Below are 20,994 nucleotides of genomic sequence, written 5' to 3'. Positions count from 1 at the left end.
CCAGATTTTGCTTCCAAATATGCTAGTCCCTGAAAAAGGCTCCAGCTTCAGTAGTGTCATTCTCTAAACTACTAGTGTAATGATACATCAGGAGAATCTAGGCTCTAGAGTCCTGTTCACCAGACATTAAGCCTCAGGATTTTAAGATTGTGGGAATTACGTTTATCAAGAAACAAGTATATAACGTGCCATTTCCAAATGTGAGCCACACAAACCAGAACCTTGCACAGGCAGCTGAGAGCAATGGTCTGGAAAAGGAAATACATCTTTGGAAAGACATTCCAGCCATATTTTGCATTGCATGTGACCAAATCTTCAACCTATATGGATTTAAAGTCTTAAAGAGATGTTGGCATCACTTGCATAGCTAGGCATTAGTCTTATATTAGCTGGATTGACTAGTTTCATCTGAAAACTTTTCACGTTATAGCCCTTGGTTGGAAGTTGAGCACTGGGCCGCATTCAGTTTAGCACCAGGAAAGCAGAGAAGCAAATCAGCTAAAATAAATAGCAAGTCTAACAGTGAGCAGAAGTGTCACCATGTGTCTCCCCAGCATTGAGAGAGTATGTGTGATAGGAAAAGGTGTGCATCCTCAGGAATCTCACAACCGTGTTTAAATATCATAGGATGCACAGGGTCAATACCATCATCTTTATCATTGCTTATTACAGAGAGCATTGCTATAGTTAGAGAAAATATAGGAGGTGGGATTTGGAAATGAAGATAGTTGAGGAAAAGGGGCATAAAAATATATTTTTTTAGCAGAAAGTGTAAAGCAATTGTGGCTTTTTATTTCCTGGTCATTGCAGCCTTTCTAGATGGTTCTTGTTTCCTTTCCCAGCTGGCAGCTGTGAATAATGTTTTTTAAATGTAGTATTAAAGTTGCATTAGGAATTTTTCAGTGTTTCATATTTTAAACCCAAACAAATTGCCTGGTATCTGAACTCTGCTAGCCTTGAGTGAGACCTGAAAAATCTCCTTGGGATTTGGGGAAGGTAGCTGGAAAATATATTGGATTCTGCAGCCTAAATCATTGTTGTTGGGGTTATTTTTCTTTTCCCTAGCAGAAAATGAAATCCACCCAACTTTGCTTTTGGTCAAAAGACACATAAGATGAGAAATATATCTGTATAGTTCCAGAGATGGAGATGTACAAAGGAGGAGAGGCAATGGCTCAGAGAAGCCAGGGAGGTGTCTCATTACTTCTCCCAGGCTCAAAGTCTTCATTGTCAGAGCTTCTCATTACTTACCAACTCCGCAGCACTGTTCCCTGCTGGCTCTAAAAAACCAAGGAATGGAGTTATGAATTTAAAATGGAGTTTAAAAAGGAGAAACTTCATAACTATGCTGGGATACATAAAGAGAAGTAGACTGACATTTTGTGCCACAGTTGGTTGCTTTCCTACAGTCATATATTGTGAGCCTAATTCACACCCTTTTGTTTTGCAATGTACAGTGTTTTACAGTGCAAATTGAATGGTTCTAAAATAGCAGGCAAAAGGCTAAATTTGGATTAAATTTCTATTATAATAGTACTGGGAATCACCACTAATCTGTGATCAGAACAACAGACAAAGAATTTAAGAAGATAGTGCCTTTGCTGAACCACTGGCAGACTTGTGTCCGTCTGTCCTAGATGCAAAGCTATGCACAGTTACTATACTCTGCAATTCCTAGTTTTCCAGACATTGCCAAGTGCACTGGCAACAGTAACAGTGCACAGACCACGTGAATGATAACCTTTGACATTTTTATTTTAACAGGCCCAACTTAGACCTTTTGCAAAAGTCTGCAAAGAAGTGGGGGGGAGGGAGGAAGAGGAAGAATGGAGAAACAGTCTTCCCCTGTGGACTCATAACTTCAGAGTCAACCACTTAATGTGAAATGTGGATTTCCAGTTTGGAGTGTTAAGCAAAGAAATACCAAAAAGTGAAAGACAAACTGATATAATTCTGCAAAACAGAATGCTTTATATAGAGAGAATGAAGGCCACATTTTAGGAGAAAAGCCTTAGAAGCTATATGCAGTGGCATGACCTCTTTGTCTCCTAAGTGATGGAGTAGTGCACTTGTGAGAAATGTTGTAGGCAAAGACCTAGCCACTCTCATATACATCCATAGCAAACGCTTCGTGAATGTTTGTGCAGGGGGTAGTTGTGTCTTTTTAAACAACCAGCACTTGCCTTTGGGAACACAAAAGCTTTTTGTTGCTGTTGCATTGTTCTAATGCAGTAATTACAACATTGGCAATTTTTTTGTTATTAGAACATGTCTGCTTAGCGGGGCTGGGACTCAGGCCAGTTTGGAGGCAGTTCACACCATGTACTATACAGTATTTTAGGCATTTAGAGTGTCTTAGTAGGACCTAGAGCACCTAGGAGCTTTCACTTCGTGTTTAATAAATGGGAAGGATAGGTGCCTCCATAGGACAATTCAGATCAGTTAGATGGCTGAAGCTGTGTATAACTGTATTGCTACTTCCCTCTGGAAAAATCAACTCATGCAGATCAATAGGAGTGTTGCTATTAACTCAGTGGATGCAGAAATTCATCCATAAGGTCTATTACCAGTGTTACTGCTCCAACTATCTGTGTGATCCTGGCCAATTGTTCAACTTCGTTTTGCCTCAGGTTACTGATCTGTATCTACAGTATAGCATTACTGGGATAGCGTGAAGTCTATTTAGTTAATTAATATTTCCTGTGCTTTGGGGAGAGGTTGCTATAATTTCGATTCTAACGATTACTGTCATTAGTATTAAATAATTTGCAAAACACTTAATTACAACTGTGGGTGCATTTGTGTATATCCTTCCTCCGCTGAAATCTGCTGCAGCCCTGTACTCAGTCAGGAATTAGCTTGAGCATGAATATCCCTCCAGAGCACCGGCAGCTCTGAACAGACACAGCCGTTGTGCAAGACAGAGCACGAAGGATGTTTGGCACCGTGTATCTGATACACCTGACAGCACAGAAATGGTATCTTTGTGTCTCCTGCTAACGATCTGTCAGCATTTCCTCTTACAGTTCCTTAACTCATCTGTCATCATCTGCTCTGGGATGAAGCCTAGCAGACAGGCGCTCGCCAAAAGGTGTTTTTATTATTTGATAGGATAAAATGACTAGTACAGTTGGCTGCTTTTAAGTTATTGGGGAATCCTAAATGCACCTCCGAGGATAAATTTGCTCCTAATACAGGAAAATTTGCTCCTAAAAAGGAAATGAGTACATTTTTATAAAAAGTATTCTATGGTACAGTCAGCAAATGGCTTGTTCTGATTAGAGAAAAAGTGCAAACTGCCATGTTTTGCAATGGATCTTTGTGCTTTCTGGTAAAATACAACATAAAATGACTATCAGTGAGTTTAAAAGCTATAGCTTCCATTACTGTAGATGCACCTTTGCCAACTTTATTTTGGCAAACTTTAATCCCCTTTTAAATACACGTAATCCTTGGATTTATTCCATCCGCGTAGGCTGGCTCATTTTAAGTGACATAAATGAATGTCTTTAGTAGAGTCTTTATGATATGTGGCCAAATCCCATTGCAGAAACCCGAGAGAAGCAGCAGCTTATCTGTCTTCGCAATCACCAGCAAGTAGTAGTCAGGTTTTCGGTTTCTGTCACAACCCTGCTCCTTCAGCAGCAGAGGTGAACCAGTCGGCTGAGGTTTTTTCCAGCAAAGCACGCTGGTGCTTTAGGTGACGGTGATGGAAATGTCCCTGTATGTGGGGCACAGTAGATCCTGTGTGCTCTGAGGACTATGTTAACCTGGTTTGCGCATACGTAATCTAGCTCTGTAAACTAACCTGGGTGCTGATAACAGGCTTGCTGTGGGAAGCAGGGCACTTGGCGTGGCCAAGCCGGGTACACACAGACATTTGGTGGTGACCACAGACCCATTGGTGGCCAAATCCCAAGACTAATGACCTCTGCTGTGAGGCTGCTAACCCTCGTCAGAGAGGAAAGTATTTGGGTGGGACTTGCTGTCATTATTAGCCCAGTCTGACGACCCAAAAGAACCTTTTGCTCTTAGTCCTTTAGTCAACCCATATCTCTCCACTTAAGCAGCATATGTGTTTTAAGCTCCTGAAAAAGATAATTACTGCCAGGATGTGAATGCAAATGCAATCTTGAATTTCATTTCCTATGTCTTAAGGTGATGGGTTTTAGATATTTTTACGGGGATGCAAAGTCTCATAGAAGGTGATACAATGTCAGAACTGCATACAGAAACTATTCACAAGCTACCCCGGCTGCTGGGAGTGTAGCTGCCGTAAGCCGTCCCAGCAGTGTTCCTTGGAGATCTATATTTTATTTTCAATGAATAGGAGCTTTTAGTCAGAGAGAAACACTGCAAAATCCAGAGAGTTGATTTTTTTTGTCAAGTACTTTGTCAGGTAAATCCATGTTACTATCATACTGGAGAAGTTATTTGTACTGACAGAAGAATTGGTAATTGACATAAACACAGCTGGAAGTCTAATAAAAACGATATTTAAAATATTCTGTTAGCACATTTCTAGAAATAGAAGTTCTTGAGTTTCTCATTGTGAACCTTTGTAACCGCCACTTTTATAACAAATTTATTGGGCAACTTTCTGTCCTTTAAATCATTCTCTGGTGCAATGTAAGAGTAAGAACTCAATTTTCTTCTGTGCCTGCTGAGTCTTTAGAGATACTTGGAACTATGTGGGGAGGGAGGACTGAGTTCATTGTTTGCTTTGACTTTAAGTAGAAAAATTTGTGTTTTGGTTCTGTCCAAAAATATAAAAAAGTATATATTGCGCTTAATCTAAAAAGCATGAGGGAGATGGTTTTACAACACAGAGTAAAAAAGAAAGTTCTTGGACATTATTGGCTTGTATAGCAGTTACGTGTTTCAGAAATCACATCTCCTTGTCATAGATAACTGGTCACAGGTTGGCACAAAACAGGGGAATTTGGGGTTAAGGATATGGCTGAAACAAGATAAAGTCTCATTACAGATCAGTGTTCTCTTAGTTAAAACATGGCAAAACAAAATGAAAATAGTTTAAGCAGTGTGTCATCGAAGCATTATTCCTTTTTTGTCCCTTAATTTTCTTTAAACAATTGGTATTCCTATTTGTAATTAGAAGCATTTCGATATGCCATGCAAATGACAGAAACTTAAAGTAATATAGAGTTAGAGCTCTATGTTTGCAAATGAACTGTCAAATGTAAAAGAAATATTGGTGTAGGATGGGTTGAAGTAGTTGCAGGATGGGAATCACTGAGTCTTAAGATTTTTTCTTTTTAAGATATTTGAAATCCTTCAAACAAAACTGAAACAAGAATTGACTATAGATGTATGACTATAGGAAGAAATACTGAAATTCCTTTTGAGAAGGACAAGGAAGCAAACAGAAAGAGTAGAAAGGAAAAGCTTTTCACTGCTGTTAAAAGACAGATATTTTGGAGTCTCTGTTGGCAAGTACACAGTTGCCAGCACATTATCTGACATCAGCATGCAAAAACCAGGATCTGAAACATAGTCAAGCTGAGCAATGAAGACTACTGTACTCATTCCCTAATCAGGTGTAAAAAAAGGTCCTGTTTGCTCTGACCATAGTGCTAGATAGATACACTCACACCTGATCACCTCTCCTTGATAAATGTGTGCAGCACTAACACAGTTGTGGAGACAAGCTCAGACTCAAATACTTTACAGAGTGATACATTTTAAGTCCTTTGGTGCAGATGACTATGTAACCATTAAAAACTTCCCGGAGAAATATCTTTCTTTCTCTCTGCACGCACACACACACATACACAAACAGAGTAGAATAACAGAAGACCAATCCAAAAACCCAAAGAAAAATGTGGTAGTCGCATGTCTTCCAGGCTTGCTAAGCAGCATCTGAGAGAACCGAAATATAAGGGGCATTTCAGACTCTTATTTTGCAGCTCTCATTTTGGATGAGAGTGGAGCAAAATCCTAAGATAGCATAAATGGACAGCCATAACAATTTACATAGCAAACAGCTGTATCTAGTTTAGCACAGTTGTGTATTCCTGGTTTGAAACACTGAAATTATTACAGTTTGTCTCTCCTACTGCTTTAGTATTTGTTATGTGTATACAAAATTATCACAGATACCAGGCAATATTTGTATTTCCAATGCAGCTTTTAGGATACAGAAAATGAAACTCCCCAAAATATGGAGGGGAGAGAGTAGTCTGCAGTGTCTTTTGTCAGATGAGCAGAATAGCACGGGAGGCTTAGCATCTAACTATTGATGAGACATCCTGATGATAGGAGATGAAAACTGCAGCATAACAAACTGAGTTTAGCTGCACTGAGGCACTGGAAATGTTGTGTTTTCAGTGTTTGGGCCCAGTTTTTCTGGACTCTGCACGATTTGGTGTTATGATTTATCAATACCGGCAGTTTGTATTTCTCGTAGTCAAGTCAAGTGGGATATATATTCCGTCTTCAGATTTGGGGCTAGCTTTACATCCTCTTTGTGTATAAATAAGAAAGTTATTGAATTTTCAATAGGAGTTTCAGACAAAAACAAAGGGATTAAGAAAAAGCTGGGGAAGTCTATACAGCAGCTGAGCAGGCCTTGATTTCATGCTGGGCTAATAGAGGAACTGCTCTAGGGATAAATAAATGGACTTTGGCCTCTAGAAATGTTATTTTCTTTAATGATATGAAGAGGATCAGCTAAAACTCAATATTTACCTTGTGTTCCAGGAGGCAAGTTTTTCTCTGGAACTTGTCCTGTGTCTGTAAAGCTCTGCATCTGCCTGTGGTTTTGCAGAAAGAGGAGTGGGTCAGTTCGCGTTGCTGCCTGGGCGGAGGGAGGATCCAAGGGTGGTTCTGCCCACAGATGCCGTGAGCCCCGGGAGGTCGCAGCTTGCAGCCCTTCAGCTCAGCAGCTTAGCCCCCAGCTTACGTTGCACCCACCTCAGGTGTCCTCTCACCTCTAAATGGCTGCCCTACACCTCTTGAACATGCTCAGGGATTTCTGGCGACGGAGCGCAGAGCTAATTCAGAGCAGTGATAATGCAGAGAGCACAGAGGTGGGTATGTGCAAGCAGGGTCTAGGGGTATTTTGCGATTGCAGTTGCCTTATCTCATCCTGCAAATCATCGGTACCTTTCAAATATTGCTTTCCTATTTGTGTTAGCAGAAGTGAGCTCAGTACCAGTCGCATACAAATGAGTGGCAGTTCCAGATATTCACCAGCAAATATTTGTGGCCATTACATGCGCTGCCGAGGTCTTTTCTTCCCCTCGGCACAGGGCCCACAGCAGCACAAGCAGATGAAGGGGCGCAATTTGAAGGCAGTAGGAGACAAAATCTGTTTTCTTCTCTGAGATGCAGGGGAGCGACTACTTTTGTTAACTCAGTAATGGTTTCTCAAATTGCTATTATTTAGTCTTTGAAAATGATGGGCCTGTCCCAGTACCTGCAGCTGCTAACCAGCCCACTGGATCAAGGGCTTTGAAGTGCAAACGCTGCAGACAGCCAAATGTCAGCTGTCTGGAAGCTTTCCATGTGGAAAGCTTTAGGAGCACCCCTGACTGGTAGGATGTTTTGATTTGAATGGGAATGCCTTTCAAGGAAAAAAGGTGCTTGTGTTTCAACTGCTAAAAAAAACCAAAAAAAGCAGCAGGTGCAGAGCTTCTTAGTCCCACCTCAGCTCTCCATGCAAGAGAGTTTAAGCACTAAATGTCATCGTTGTCACAGGCAATTAACCCGACCCCATAACCTGGGGTAGTAAAGTTTTCTCCTGCATGAGAAATGAACGCATCTCTCTTTTCAAAGTAGTTTGGGAGGTAGGAATGGTAGGAAGTTCACTCTGTAGACATTATTCTTTGTATTTTTTAATGTGCATATCAGAGCAGGAATTTTCTAGTGTCAAGTGGCTTAAAAGCCATTTAAGTTTTACTGAGAACCTTACTGCCTGCCTGGATGGCATTGGTAGGAGCTCTTCTGCCCTTATTTCTGGATGAGCAAAGGTGAACTGAGGAGAAATTTGGCTCTACTTTCAGCTCAACAGATGCGTTGAACACACAGCGTCTTACAGCTGGATATCCTGAGCACTAAGCCATCCTTTCAGGATGAACAGATGCATTTTCCATGGGTTAGCTCTAAAGATTTTTCCATTCATGCAAATTTTATCCTTCACTGTTAAAAAATAGTGCTATCCAAAGTAAGTGACTGTTACTGACCGTGGGAGTTAATGCTGTCATTCCTCCCACTGTTCTTTAGAGTAGACACAATGATTATTAACCAAAGCTTTAAATATCAGAGCACTGGTTGCAGTGTAAGAATAGATGGATGACTGCACATAAACATGCTCTGATCAGAAGATGCTGTTTTTGCAAGATGACGTCAATGACCAGGGAGCTTCCCATCACAGGGGCCCTCTTTATGAACAGTTTCTCCATCCAAGCCCTCCTTGCCCTTCTTCTGCCTGCCCCCACCCACAGAGAAAAATAGAAACTCTCTTTGCCTGTCCATTTTTTTTGTGGAATACATTAAAGAGGATTCAGAAGTCTGAAGGAGGGCTGAATGTAATTATCTTTATATGTGCTAGTCCTTTTGTTTCATTTCTCAATACAGTACCTGCCTCATTTGGCAGGAGAGCCATGTTTAGTTTTCTCCAAATGAACATTTCCATGCTATGTGCACTTGAGTTTGGGGCTGAAGGGGAAGGAGATGGGAAGAAAACCAGTTCATTACACAGTCATTATGCCTTGCAGGATTTTCCGTTGAAGAACCCTCTTCAGTTGGCAGTTTCAGGCAGCATTAGATATTGCCATATTTGGAAGATGGGATCCTTAAGCACTGATTATTTTTATGCTTTGAACTGTTACTTGTTTGACAAGGTTGGGGTTTTTTTGGATGGAATCCTCTGAGTTCTGGTTTGGCAATGAATGGAGGCTGCTTTCACAAACCCTCTGCAAAGTGCAGTTGGAAAGACTTACACAATGCCTTGTCACATTACCGATTAAAATAGCATTTATGTTTTTTCTGAGGGTTTTCTGGTAGCACCCTCTGTGGTAGCAAGTTAAACTGATTTATTGATTAAGTGTTATATGTGATCTGAACTCCTCCCTCCAGAGCTTTTTCCTTTCACCTCCTCCCCTCAGGGTTTTAGCAAGGGCACAGATTTGTCGCAATAAAACCACATGGTTAGCAGCTCTTTCTAATTCATCAAAATCCATTTGCAAGTTTCTGTTTTGATTGGAACAGCCACCAAAAACACACAGCTAATTTGCAGATCAGTAAGTGAAACTTTGAGTCTGTTTTTAAGGCTGCTTATTACTAATCCCTTTACAAACTAGACATTTTTTACTAAACTTGGGCTTTAAACAGAAATTCAAAGCAATTATCTTTTTACCCTTTGTGAGCTGCTGAAATGCTTGAGACAGTTCCACGAAGTTACGTACTCTTAAAATTCTCAGAAAGTTAGATAAGATTGCAGCAAATCTGTTGGAGATATCTAACATTGACTGAGTATTATATATTTAGAAGTTCAATCCTTCTTTCCCATGTATCCTAGGAAAGATGACACTTGAAAACCTCCTCCTTCTTTGAGCAGAAGACGTTTAGGTATAAAGTTAAATTATGAGGCATTGAGTAAGGGGAACAGTTGTTCACTGTCCATAGCATGGCAGACAAGTAGGGGTAAGTAAGGTGTCTGTAGTTATAACATCCAGGAATGAGCGTTAAAGGGATGCTAACCTCCAAGAGTGGATGCTCAGTAGCACTGCCTGTGCAGTGCCAGCAGGAGGTAATACTGGAGGTCACCAGCCACATGGCTGAACAAGGTCCCACTGCCCAGCCATGGTAGGGCTCTCTCCACACCTCCTTCAGCATCCCTCATCTGCAGATGTGCAGAGGAAATAGAGAAAGTAGCCTTTCCGACACATGCTCTGCATGAAAACCAGATTACCTTTAAAGCCTTGGATTTCAAAAACCGTAGCTTTTCTCCTTCCTTAGGCAGACAAGTTTAGGGAGATGTAGGATCTAGCTGGCTGCCTGGATGGTGGGAAACATACTGCATATAAGAGTAGGAAAGCATCCACATGCTGCTTACACTCAAGGAAGTGAAGACAGTACAGCAGTTATAAATGGCACAGTCTGCTCCTTCAGAAGTCCAGTGACTCAGTTGCCTTCAATATTTACGTGTGTGTGTGTGTGTACATGTGTGTGTTATTTGAATAACACATAACCCTTCTCTGGTGCTTCATACCTTCTAACACTGTGTCATGTAAGAGGACTAGGCTGAATTAAGGCAAGTGGGCAAAGGGCAATCAGAGGCAACTGTGCGCCCTGCAGTTCTGGTCCACACTCCTCATGGTAAGGCAGTGTTATTCATGCTGGTCATCAGCTGCTTCTGTAATGAAGCAGTGAACAGATTCAGTGAACAAACTAGATACAGTCTTTATTGTTTCTGGCAAGGGGATTTTTGAGCTTTGAGCCAAAGCAAGTAAGTAGAAAAGAAGCAGTTGTCATTAGAATGAGACTCTGGTATTATTCTGTGGTGAAAGGCAAGGTTTTATGCTATAACTGCAACCATTCTGTTTGTACCTTGCAGTGAGCCACCTCTATGGATTTGGACTGATGGATGCTGAAGCAATGGTGATAGAAGCAGAAAAGTGGACAACAGTCCCTCCACAGCATGTGTGTGTGGAGAACACGGATCGGCAAATCAAGTAATACCCGCTGCCAAAACTCTTGCTGGCATAAACTTATGGAAAGAAATTGGGTATAATTTACCCCTCCCTTGCATTGTGTTTAATTTTGAAAGCTACACTGGGAATCTCTCACCTTCAGAGATGTCAGGTCATTTGCCTGTAAAGATTGTTTCCCATAATTCTCGAAAAAAGACCCTAATTTAAAGAATACCCCAAAACTTGTAGGTGTAAAATAAGTCAGGCTGGATATTGGTTGATACTGGTAGAGGTGATGCCCAGAAGAACAAGAATGTCTAGTTGAGTGCACTGCAGTCACCTTGTAAGATAAGTACAAACTCCAGTCCAGTGTCTTTTCATTAAAATCTTACTTTATATTATCTCTCTGCTGACAGTCTCAGGAAGGTCTCTAGCTCAGAGGCTAAGACTAAACGACTTTCTGCTTGCTCAGGTAGGGTCTCCGTAGAACCATGTGTCAGGGTAAAATTCGGCATGTGCATTCTGTGCATACAGGGGGAGCATCAGTCATAAGGCAGATTTCCAAAGCATTAAAATCGCTGAGGAACATTTTTGTTTAATAGATATACTTGAGAGGCTATGTGCAATACTAGTATAGTCTGCAAGGAAGCTATGCCAGTTTAAACCAGCTGAGTCAGATACCATTTGCCCACTATTTGCAACAGTTAATATGTAATACTTGCTATTACTTAAGCAAGGTCTATGGATATGCCAGGCATTTCCTGGAACTTAATGACCAGCTGTGATTCCATGACAATCCCAACAATTCTCAGCTGGCCACTAATCCACAAAAAATGCTCTGCCCCAAAGGCTTATTGCTATTACAGTTTTTCACTGTCGTCTTTTAGCATGTGAACATGTCAGTATAACCCTTAATAGAAAGCCAGATAATTGTCAGTGACTGCAGTAAAGTAATTATCCTATGGTGATAGCTTCAGCTAGGAAATAAATGCTAAAACTAAGGATCATAGGCTACTGACTTCTCAGAAGTAGTTGTCCAACACTGACATTCGCTATTCAGCAAAAGTGATTTGGTTGTCTTAGTTTACAGAACAAGCAAAAAACGTTGATGTTTTTATATGCTTGTATTATAGAACAATACGACCTGACAGCGTTGTCCGTTCCATTTACAAAGCCACCGGCTGCTCAGATAACCCCAACCACCACGTGATCTACTTGGAGCATGTGGTTGTGCGCATCACTATTACTCACCCTCGACGTGGAGACTTGGCAATTTACCTAACCTCTCCTTCGGGAACTAGGTCACAGCTATTGGCCAACAGGTATAGTATGACAGCGCAACTTCACAGTCTAGTCAACGTGCAGAGCCTGCACTGAAATTTCAGCATCAGCAAAGAGTAGTCAAGTCATTACAGTAGGTTCACTGACAGACACAGGATGCAAATTATTTTTCTGAGAGAGATGGGAAAAATGGAGTGCAAAGGAACTGAAAGATGGCAGTCTCTATCAGTAGAAGAATAGGCTGTAAAGTTGTTGAAGATCATCATCTGCTTGCTCAGGCAGGGTCTCTGTAGAACTATGTGTCAGGGTAAAAGATTAGTCAGTTTTGATAGTCTTCTGTGGCTCACCAATTATTAGAAGGCTGGGCAGTGCAAAGAAAATAATGACAGGCTGAGTATCACAGAAGGAAACTGAAGCTGAATAGAAATGTGTTTCTTCATACCATTGGCACTTATTTTTCATTCCCGTCCTTTCTTATGCCTTTGTCCACTAGTAATAAAAATCAGACAGAATAGTAATCCTCTATAATTATTTTCTTTAAGCTTTCTGAATATGGTAATGATTCCCGATGTCACCAATTTCCATATCCTTTTTTTCCATTTTGTATTGAAATAGTATGCTCGAGCCATGAAAGACTCTTGGTAGCAGAGTGCTGAAAAGTTGTATAGGCACTTTGAAATGAATGGCTCTATCTACAAACTGCCTATTAAAATTTTTTTTAAAAGTCATCAATTTCCTGCATCCCACAGATCTGTGATGGATACTTGCTATTGGACATTGTCAGGCCCCTCTTAACATTAGCCACTAAGAAAGATCAGTCCTTTTTCTGATCTGCTGTCACCTCTACATTATGTTCTTGCAGAAGCTGAGACCACGTGAAGTTTCTTTTTTTTTTCCAAATTGGATTCAGACAAGTATCTCTTTATCCAATGCATTTCTAACATTAATGCAATTTTAGGCCTTAGAGATGAGGTACATCATTAGCATTTGTCCTCAGCAAATTGAAAGACTGCCCAATGGTATTCCTGTTTCCTTGGTGGAGTGTAAGAAATCTTTGAAGAAACCATCAGCACTCCTCTTGCATACATAATGCTAAATCAACAATCAAGATCTACAGTTGATGAGAAACCTCCTCAAACTCCATCCCAGTTCCAAATGTGCAAATAGTTACAGTGAGAAGCAATGCTTTCGTACTTCTCCAGCTGGCTAGACAACAATTCTTCCTGCAGGGGCCATAGTATGATAAAGAATGTTTTTGCCATGGTGACTAGTAGGTTTAGATGATTGCAATTCTGCTGGGCAGTGAGTGGGCTCCCACACAAAAGTTGACATTAGTGCAGTATGTCTCACCGGCAGAAAAAGCTACATGTGTCTCATCTATGTTGTGACAACTCTTCTGCTTTCTAGCTCAAGCCTTCACCAAAGTTTATATCCCCAGCCCTAGTTTTCAAAGCGTTTAATGAAGTTGGACTGGCCTGCCTCACCATCCACGTTCCCCCAGCCAGCCTTGGTGATACTGGCTGACTAGCCCTGGAGACTTGCATGCCTACCTCTCCCCCAGTGGTGGCAGGACCTACCTCTCCTCTCGAGAGGAAGGACCTGTTACAGAGACAGGGGGAGCTCAAATGAATTTTGTTCCAATTGAAGGATAAACCCACGTTTTCATTAGAGATGAGGTTAATTTCAAAGAAAAGGAACATATTCTGAAAATATTCTTCAAGACACAGACATTAACACATTAAATGGATAGAAAGTTTTCCTGGAGTTTTTGCCCCTTTAAGATATGTCCTGTATTTCATTACCAGTGTTGTCAGTGCCTTGTAGATAAAACGTATGTGCACACACATCTACCTATCTTCCTGCTGCACTGAGCAAAGGACTTACCCATTGCTAACCACAGGCAGACACCTACCCTCTAAACAGTTATGAATCGGGCTTTTGTTTTCTCTCTGAAGGAATCCTTCCTTAGTTTTCTGTTCTGTTTTCATGCAGCAGTTCTTCCATGCTTCAAAATGAAGAAATCTAAAAGTCCTCCACTAGGTATCCAAACAAAACAAGCTCGTGTAAACCCAGTGGTCTTAACACAGCTAACTTCTGGCTCTAGCCTTTCATGTCTTGCAGTTGACTCACAGCAAGTGGGAGATAGAGACATTCCAGTATTCACAGTTCACCTCTGGTGATGACTGGTATGTGGAAAAGGTACAAAGTTTAATTCAATCAGTCTCTTTGTAACCTCTGTTCCTTAAAAAGTAATTGTTTTCTGTGCCAGCGGTAGAGAGAAAAAGCAAATGTATGTATTAAAATATGAGATGTTCAGCTGCTTCTTATCCTGTACTGGTAGAAGGATACCCAGAAAACTAAGAAACCTGAAATGCCTTTTAGTGTTTTACCATTTTCCAAAAACAGATTATTCATGAAAGAGCAAATACTCACATGGTCACACCAGGAATTCCTTCCCTGTGCAAGCTTCAGAGAGATACGGACTTGTCAGTCACATTTGGCTGATGCCAACTTACCGCGCTGGGGTACTAATATTAAGGAATAAATGAATTTTGCAAAAATCTCGGTGTGAGATATACTAGAGCCTCCACAAGCCCTTTCTTAGGATAAAGCGATGTACGTGGACACAACAATTTTCAAAACAATATTTCAAGACTTGTTTTATTTAGACTTTCTGTAGGAAATCTTACAGCTTAGTGCTCTTGGAATTAGTGTACTGAGTGTTGTCGGAAGTATATTTTTTAGCATCGTGCTATAATATGAAAACCAGAGTGCGAGAGTTGTTAATCACTAACATGAGAATTTCTTTGGTTTTGAGGCATTTTAAAGTATTAATCATGAGGGTATCCGAATAAAGGCATTCAAGTACAAGTAGCATGCAGGGATGTCTTGTAGGCAAATGGTCTGGGTTTTTTTTTTTCTTTAGTCAAAGGTCCCAGAGGCTGCTGTACATTGCTACTACCTGACCAAGATGCTTTTCTCAGACATACAAGACCTTTTAATGCACACGTACATGATTAATAGCAGCAATACCAGCTGTTTTTACTGAACCCAGGGAAAACCTCATTGCTTTACCATTACTCATCTGGGTTTAATTTGAACCAGTTTGCTGGTAAAATGTCTTGAAGTGCAAAAAGGTATATTTTACACATGTGCAGTTCTTCTCCACCGATTCTGGAAGAAGAGTCATTGTATAGTTTCTGGTGCACTGACAAGTAGGTCTCGCAGGCAATATCTGGCCTTTTTTCTGCATATTTTGTTCTTAATGTTGGCATCCCCTAAAATGACTTCAGTAAGAAAACTTGTTAGTCAGAGGCGGTGTGGATTCCTTTGCAGGCATTTGGTGGATTACGCTGTCACTGGCTTGAGCCTCATGTGCATTCTTCAAAAACTGCATTACAGGGAACATCTGCTTTGTTGTTTGGAAAGCACTAAACATGATTACATTGGATGTACTGCAACAGAGGAAAATACAGGCTTGGAAAGTGCTGGCCGGTGTGAGGATGAGGCTTAGTCAGTCAAAATGACTACAGTTAAGTCCAAAGGGGAACAGTATCCCCCTTTTAAAAACAGTTGGCCATTGGATTTGGCAGCATACGTTTCAGAGTATTTTGAGACATACCAAGATCTGTTCTAACAGACACTCAATACAGGGGGCCATGGAGGAACAGCTAAATAGAAAGAGGATAGAAGAGGCAAACTTGGGACTCGTTTGTCTCCCGCCAAAGTTACGGCTTGTTTAAATCTTGCCCTTTAAATTTAAAGCAGCTGCTGCCATTCGAACTGCGTAACTGAAATTTTTTAACCACGTGGTGGCAAGTTTCCAGGCCACTAGCTAGCTTCCTATGCTTACATGGCACTGACATTAATAATACCTCTGTTCAGCAACAAAAGGAAGTGTTTTCAAAACCATCTTTTTTTGTAATGAAATCTTTGATAATCAGTAAATCTTAATAATGTCCTCCTCTCTGGAAAACTCTTACATCAAAAGTGAGATGTTCTCATCTAATCTCACTTCCCAGATCACTTCATAAAAATTCTAGATGATCAGAAGTAGAGGAAAATGTTTCTTTATAGGAGAATATTTTGATTTCTGGATTCTGATTTTTTTTATTACAGTTTGCACATTAGACTCCAACAACAAAAATGACATTTTAGGGGTAAAAAGAAAAGGATGGGGCCAACCTTTGTTGTGAGTCTGTGTGTTACTTGTGAGTTACCTGTGTCACAGGTAACTGTGAAAATTACCCTATGGTGACATTATTAAATCCAGGATGAGCAAACAATAATCCTGTGCTTGTGCTGTGTCCACAGGATGAAGCAGTTCTTGGAGAACTGTTTCTCTCAAATCGAACTTCTATGTTTCATTTTGTTCCTCACTTGTCTTTGTCTTTTCTTTTCCTGAACAGACATCCCACTACCCTTCCTTCTACCACCCATTCTTTGCACTCCTGCAATTGCAATGTCAGTACCTCTAAAAGGGATTGAGTACTTCTTTTGTTAGATCCTGTCAATATTAGCATTAGATAGAGTGAGGAGCACTGGGGATACTGGAGACATAGCATCAAAAACAAACTGGTAAACAATTTTTTATATCAAAGAGGAAAAGTTATTGTTGATTTTCCCAGCTCTGCAGGAAAGACCAAAACCAGGTTTATGTGCAGGAGAGTAAATGAATGCATGTAACTGACACTATCCTCCATGTAACTCTAAAATCAATCCTGGAAGATGCTCAAAGATAAATGTAGAAAAAGAATGAAGTGCAATATATCTGAGATCTAGAATGACACATGCCTTCCTTTGAGGACTGAGACTAGTAAAGAATTAATCAGGCAGATGTGCAGAATAGGTATGTATTGGCTTTTAGAATTCAATACTTCAGGCTGAATTGTAGTGGAAAGTTGGCATCCATAATTCAAAGTTTGAATTAATTTTCCATAGTAGAAGTCAGAGTGAAGATAAATGGATAAAGACAAATTTAGGATCCAGCTAAATGTCTCAGATTATGGGTTTTGTATTGATCTAAAAAGAAAGAGAGGAGCTGTGTAAAACAGACAATAGGAAGAACACCCAGGATTTTTGCTTTTGAAGATAAGTTTGCCCCAGGTACTATGGCGAGGACGAGTGGGTCTTTTTCTAGCTTTATAAAAACGAGGCCCAGCTCACTCTTACTATAATAACACTTATTGCATAGAGTTGTGGCAGGAATGAATTTGACTGGGTGCAGAACAGTCAGTCTCCGCTGCTGCCTTTACCTGAATCAGAGATCCCTTTTCAGACCTAAATGACTGATGGTTAGAAAAAGTGTGTATGTATAGCACCATGTTCATTCATGCTCTTGCATTAGGATTTATGCCTGTTTAGAGTGAGATTCCTGAAGATTTACTACAAATTCAGGAGGAAAAAAAGTGCAGCTTTAAAGAAGATGACTACTGCCATCAACCACACAGCTGGCTGACCAGTGCGGTGTGTGGAGCTCATCAGCCTGACATGCCTTTGGGTGAAGACAGATCATTTCATGCTAGTATGCATAGTCCTTGAGGACAAGCTCTCTGTATTCAAAGTTGATGGTTGCTGCACTTAACACTAGTTCAGGCTCTTGGGCCCTGTGCCTTACTGCTCATGCTATTCTCCTCCAAGCAAATTTTTCATGCTCAGGTTGAGCTCAAACTGAGATCTGCATTGCTTCATAAAATTAACTGTGATAACCAAATCCAAAAGGCATTTTTAAAAATAGATGCATATACATAACTTTTAAATACATTTTCTTTAAATCCCACCTCCAGAGGTTTAAGAGATCTTCCCTGCCATATAGGGGAGAACGCTTCTGAAGTACCTATCTCCCCACAAACCATTTCACGGGAGCATTCCTCTCCTGAATACTTGAGTGCAGGTGGGCCTGGCTGAATGCATTGATTAAATCAGTTCGGGCTGTCTGTGGTTGCTCTCAGGTTACGTTTTCCTGCTGACAGGTGGTTGGAGCAACCCTGCAGAGAAGAGCTGCTCCAAGGAGACCAGCTGACCCAAGTGCTTGCAGGTGCATGGCTTGGGAGGGTGCTCTGCTCTGCTCAAAACACCAGCTCACTTTAAGTCTTGGGGCTCATTAGCCCAGCAGGCAAAGACTTCACGCCTGTCGGGCCACTAATTTAGTAGGCTGGAGCATGTCAGAACCAAAGACTGCTGCAATGGGGCACAAATCAGCATCTCTTGCTAGCTGCTTCCAGTGCTCCCAGCCCCAACCACAAGTCACCGGCAGGTTGCACATTTCCTGGCTCCTGGTGCAGTCAGCTCAATGTGCAGAGCATGGCTGTCAGTTGGGTTCAACTGCACCTTCTGGGACAAAAAAAAAAAAAAAGATAATAAAAAATTTCCTTTGATACACTTACTCTTTTTTATTTGTGATGGCTGATTGTGGTTTTACCAAATGGAAGCTCCACCCCAACTGCTTTTGCTCACCTAAAAGGGGTTTGTTTCACCAATTAAAGCAAAATCTTTTTTCTGTGCATTTAGGAACTTAGAGATGTTTCCTAAAAATCTAAAACACTTGCATTTTTCTTAATGCTAGCAGATCTAATTGTGAGAGACTAGCCTTATGTTCCCAATTGTGGAATCCACTGAAAGCAGATACTTGTCTTCCTCTGCTTCTAAAATTTGATTACAGATGAATATTTCTGCTTCAAGTTAAATTCTTAAACAGAAAGGGGATACAATTTCTAGGCTGAGATGATGACAGTAGAAGAGACCAAGACGTTTTGACAACTTGAACTTATTTTAAGGAAATATTTTGGTCTACGCTCTGTAAGCATATGTATTCTCATATAGACCTACATATGGCAGGCGAGGAATATGTCATAAAATTACTCAGAGAGAGAAAATCATTATTTTTAGATGTATTGCTATTCATAGTAAGCAGCAGCCCAAAATTAGCCTCTCTGGATGCAGATAGGCATAGCCAGCCTATCTTGAAGGTGATGTTATTAACAAAGGTCGCCTGAGTGATTGAATAACAGATCTGGCTTTCTATTGTGGTTATGTTAACAAATATTACAAAGAGTCAGTCATTGTCGCTCTAGTAGTTAAAAGCATGTTATGTGCATTAGTGTTGGTGTGGCAGATATACATAAGCATGGTCATAAAAATTATCAGATTATTCTAGGCATCTTGCTAAACAATTTTAATCTATAATGATCTGTAATGGTCAACTAACAATTTATCAGACCATATACTAATAATTTGCTAATCCATGATAAGCTGCGTATAAATGTGTCCTTAATATGAAATTTGATTTGGCATCAATCTGACAAATAACAAAATCAATTAACCACCTGGAGTGGCTCAATCTTCCTTAAAAGATCCTATTTTGTATGTACATCTTTCTGAATAAGGAAAAGTATGCCAGAACTTTTCTGCAACTATTTCGATCATTTCATCCTTTCACTCAACACCCCTGAAGGGGAAATGTATGTACCACCTCACCGGTTCTTTGATTTGAGAGTTTAGTGCTTGAGCAGAGCAACATGAAAATACTTGGACTGTTGAGTACGTACAACAGGCACATACAGATAACCTCAGTCGGTATCTTTCTAACCTTAAACTTTTTTTTTTCTTAACTGTTCTTCTAAGTCTGTAGCTTTTTGGCTCATTTGTGGGATCATTTGTAGAAATTTAATTCATACAGTAAAAAATTCCAATTTAAATCTTACTTTATAAAATTAAATCTGTCCCAAAAAAAGTTTTGGGAAGTTTTCTTTCCAAAAACTGGTCCATTTCCTGTGAAATAATATTACTATGTTTTCCCCTACCCCCATAAATGTTGGCAATTTGAAAGCTTACATTTTAAGGCATAGCGTATTTTAGGTAGAGGTGTTTTTGTATATCTAAGGCCAAGTCATAAGGGATTTTTGGTTTTTCCTCCCAAAATGACTTAAAAGAATAATGCAAGATTAAAATAGAAATCTGACAGCATTTTAAAATATCAAAACATGGCATATAAACACCTTTAAACACAGGATACTGTGGGAAATGTCAGACTAATTCCAGTAAAAATAAGCAGTAACTGGTGTTTCTATGTATGTGAATGCAAGCCCAATGAATATAGAATTTCAAATATAATTGCATGGTATTTATGTAATGCTATATAATTCAGTTGCTGTAACGGCAAAAAGGAATACTGCTGCCTTGACTGATTGACAGTGTGTTTAAAAAGTAATACATCAGTTATCAGCAAAACACTGTATGACAATTTGACTGAAATAACCTACATAATGGAAATAACCTACATAATGACATACTCACATGCAAAAACTGGGTAATAACTAGTTAGATAATTTCTACCTTTCAATAAATGATGTGTGCTGTGTGTTTGTGAAATTTGTTATATTCACACAACTGATTTAACAGTGACATGAAACAGGCCAATTCTGGTGGCGTAATTCTATCTACGAAACTGCACCAGAAGAAAATCCCACCCAATTATCAGTGAAAATGCAGCCTATTTTAAATGTATTTTCAATAAATGTTATCAACACTAGTAAATAAGAGTAACATTGTAGACATTCATACCCAATGATAGAAGGTTACACAAATGAAAGAGAGAAAATCAGCTATAAGCCAAATGCTATAAGCAGTCCACGCATCTGTGTCCTACTGAAGTGAGTTGTGGATACGTAGGTCCATCCAGTTCTTGGCCCCAGGCCTCTGACTGACCAAAGCTTTCGACAAGAAAAGTGGCCTTTTATCCGCATCTCATGTGAGCATTTTCAGCAGAACCTGACACATACTCATGTTGCTACAAAACTATCCTCTTTGCCCAATGTTTGCACGCTGAATTTCACAACCATTGGAGAAAAAAGCTTGAAATGTGCTTGGAAAATAACAATAAAGAATCAAGTGAGTGTAAAATAAATTTTTAAGGTAGATTAGAGTATTTTTGTATTCGTACACTAGGTTGCTTTCCATTTTATGGACATGTTCTAAGTCCACTGGATTTTCTACTGTACAAATCATGTTTTTATGAAAAATATTTTAAGCGTAGCTGTCACCAGTGGAATTTCCACAC

The 20,994-nt window shown here is 40.0% G+C and overlaps 1 protein-coding gene across 1 annotated transcript in view; it reads left to right on the top strand.

Moving 5' to 3' along the window:
- LOC112983247 (proprotein convertase subtilisin/kexin type 5) overlaps positions 1–20,994 on the top strand; it is a 245,032-nt gene that overhangs the window by 144,740 nt on the left and 79,298 nt on the right. The window contains exons 11-12 of the mRNA XM_064500309.1: positions 10,580–10,697; positions 11,789–11,977. Coding sequence (XP_064356379.1) covers positions 10,580–10,697; positions 11,789–11,977 — 307 coding nt within the window. The remainder of the gene's footprint in view (positions 1–10,579; positions 10,698–11,788; positions 11,978–20,994) is intronic.

This window comes from Dromaius novaehollandiae, chromosome W, assembly GCF_036370855.1.
Source record: "Dromaius novaehollandiae isolate bDroNov1 chromosome W, bDroNov1.hap1, whole genome shotgun sequence".
Taxonomy (NCBI): domain Eukaryota; kingdom Metazoa; phylum Chordata; class Aves; order Casuariiformes; family Dromaiidae; genus Dromaius; species Dromaius novaehollandiae.
The sequence above is the reverse complement of the archived record's forward strand: the minus strand, read 5'-3'. Positions and strand labels throughout refer to the sequence as shown.